The 3,031-nt window shown below is 30.3% G+C and overlaps 1 protein-coding gene across 10 annotated transcripts in view; it reads right to left on the bottom strand.

Moving 5' to 3' along the window:
- Positions 1-3,031, bottom strand: part of ZNF385B (zinc finger protein 385B) — a 360,527-nt gene that overhangs the window by 49,184 nt on the left and 308,312 nt on the right. For 2 of the 10 annotated variants that reach the window (XM_023529071.1, XM_023529078.1), the window contains one exon: positions 1,742-1,780. The exons of the other annotated variants lie outside the window; for them this stretch is intronic. In XM_023529071.1, coding sequence (XP_023384839.1) covers positions 1,742-1,780 — 39 coding nt within the window. The remainder of the gene's footprint in view (positions 1-1,741; positions 1,781-3,031) is intronic. 10 annotated transcript variants of the gene reach the window in all.

Raw genomic sequence — 3,031 nt, 5'->3', positions numbered from 1 at the left:
TCTTGACCAGAAATTCCTGCATGCCACTTACATTATTTTGCCATATCCATTTACTATTGTGTTATTATTATTCAGTTAATATTTTTTCTTTAAATAAAATATACTTTAAAAATATAGCAACATTTATGAAGTCATAGTTTTAATGTACATGCTTTTTTATTAACACTAAAATGTAAAACTTTCATCATCTAAAATAAATATATATATCCTAGTTGTTCCCATACCGCAAAATAGAAACATAGACAAAACAAACATCTACAAAGATCTAGTTCCAAGTTTTTAGTAAACCAAGATATCTTTTAACAGCTCTAACATGACCCTTGAACAGAAATATTCCCTTTAAATTTTTGAAATTGTTAGCTGCCTACATAATTTTTTAAATAACTCCTGATACAAATTTATTCTACTCAAATTTCATATTTGTACATCAGATTGAAAATATCTGTTTATATTCCCAAGGCTGAAAGCTCTCTGTCCCTAAAAGTGAATTGTGCTGAGCATTCCACATACAAAGGCAAATGAGTTCCCAGACAGTTGCTCCCTAAAAAGCGAATTAAAAAGGTTCCTTCATGAAACTCTAACCAGAAATGGCTTCTCTATCACATACACAGTCCTACTTGTCCCCATAAAATCAACTAAATAAACACAGCCCCTTTACCCTATTTCTTGTCACCTGTCATTAACTCTTGCTGCCTATCCATCTTTTGATTACTTATCATAAATCATATGAAAATTTTATCCTCTATGTTTCTCACTGAGATGGTTTTCTATTTTCTAACTTGATTCTCTATTTTCTTTTAGGTAGTATTTTTTTTTTCCTGTCTAAATCTTTTATCTTCCTCTGCCTATTTATCACAGAATTCTATAATTAATTTCTCATTCATCATTTGGGGAACATGATTTAGTTGAAAGAAAACGTTAAGTGGTATAAAAAAAGAATGTTCCACTTGATAATTCATCTGATACCTTGAAACAGACACTGTCTAGATGATGTTTTGAGTATTTACCATCTGACGCAATAACTACAAATACCTGAGTCATTTCTGTGTGATCCAGACTTGGCAAGAACATAGAAAATGTTTTCATATACCTTTCTCTTTTGTTTTATGAGTATAAAGTGGTAAAATCTTGATCTTTTTATTCCTATGATACTCTAAAAGTTAGATGAAAATAATAATTATGATATAAACTTTTAAAAGTTCTGTGCTAATTCAATATCAGTTCTCTATAATCATAATGAGATATGTATAACTAAATCAATGGTAATTATTTTATTCAATCAACAATTTTCAGGATGAATAAAATATTCATGAATAATTAAAACATTCCCATAAATCCTAAAATGTGATAAATGCAAGTGATTCAATTTAGTAAGCCAAAACTATGTATCTATATAATAATGATTTCATAAACATAATACTCAAGAAATTACTGGAGGTTTTGCAATTATAAGACACACTCATATTTAAGATTCAATAGCCATTTTATAGACATATGAATGTTAAAAATGAATAAGTGTTTCAAACATCTTTATTAAAACATTTTTATCACTTTTAAATGAACAAATTCCTTGTTAAATACTCATATTAAATTAGCTCATGTTAGTTCCATTGCACAAGAAAGCTGTCTGTGGATTGAGAAGATTGAGATTCATTGGTAAATAACGCTGAAAAAGCTTTTTTTTTTTTTTTTAAGAAAATAAAAGCCCTACCATATTGCTCTAACTGCTAAGTTTCCTTACCTGACAGAATTTATTGGTCCCAAATAAGCCTCTTCTTTTCTAAAAAAGTAAAAGTTAGAAGTAGTAATCTGGAATTTTGAGGCTAGTAAGCACATTACATGAAATTTTTAAAAATCCATTTTCTTTGCTCATCTCTAATTAAAAAGCCTGAAATATTAACTAAAAAGCAACAAGAGTTAACACTTGCCACTTTGTGCAAGACCTATGAGTGCAATTAACGGGTAGGTAATAAAAATGAAAGATGAGTTGTGGCTGTTACCAGGCACTGAGGAGATAATTGGAGGCTATGTATGGACAAATTAACTATTATATTATATTACTTATAAAGGAAATTAATGAAGCTGGCCTATCACACCATCTATTATATTTTCAATATCAAAATAAGAACAAACAGGTATCTTTGGTGTATTCACCAAATTTATGGAACCAAAAAATCTGTGTGAATTTTTTAAAAGATCATTACTTTCACTGAGTATACCAAATAGTGATTTATATCTTACAGTGTTAGCAATCATATAAAAATATGCAGCTGCAAATAAAGCCTAGCCACAGAGAAAAGAAACACTCTGCAGCACTTCACTAAAGGCAGGATGAACACTACAGGAGGGGAGAGAATATCTAAGGTAGGGGCTATATGATGAAATGACTTAATATTGGATGATATTTTGATTCTAGATAATTTTTTTAGATGGAACTTTAGGCAAGAAAATAGAATTACAAACTTTTCAACTATTTCAACAATTTCAAGAGTCCTGAAGTTTGAATTTTCTTCTTCTCAGAGTCTTAAAATGATTTCACTAGCCATCAAGAGGGACTGGGTATGGGAGTAAACTGAACACCACCACATTGAAAAGCAAAAAGAACTGCTCAAGAATTATACAAGGCTTTCTTCCATGTGGTTAAATAGCTGGGTCCCAACTATTTTTAAATAAGGGGAAATTTCACCTTAAACTTAGCCATCTACTTTAACCAATGTTCTAAACAGCATTCAGTAAGAACTTATTATACAATATCATAGGGACACTAACTTTTCTACTAAACAGAAGAAGAAATCAAGTTTTTTACTTTAAAAATGTAAAAATCAGTCATCCAACAAACATTTCTGGAGGACTAATGTGTTTCAGATGCTGTCCCAGTTAGACGGGGTAGGATGAGTCAAACACAAGAAAGGACCTAATTATAAAAGTTAAAAAGTGAAAAAGATAGTATAAACTCTGTTTAGTTGGAGGCTGGACAAATAAGTGACCATTAAGCACACACACACACAAAAGATGGAAGGAAGGAAGGAAG

Source organism: Pteropus vampyrus, unplaced genomic scaffold, assembly GCF_000151845.1.
Source record: "Pteropus vampyrus isolate Shadow unplaced genomic scaffold, Pvam_2.0 Scaffold2, whole genome shotgun sequence".
NCBI classification, from domain to species: Eukaryota; Metazoa; Chordata; class Mammalia; order Chiroptera; family Pteropodidae; genus Pteropus; species Pteropus vampyrus.
Note: the sequence above shows the minus strand (reverse complement) of the source record. Positions and strands in the feature narration are given on the sequence as shown.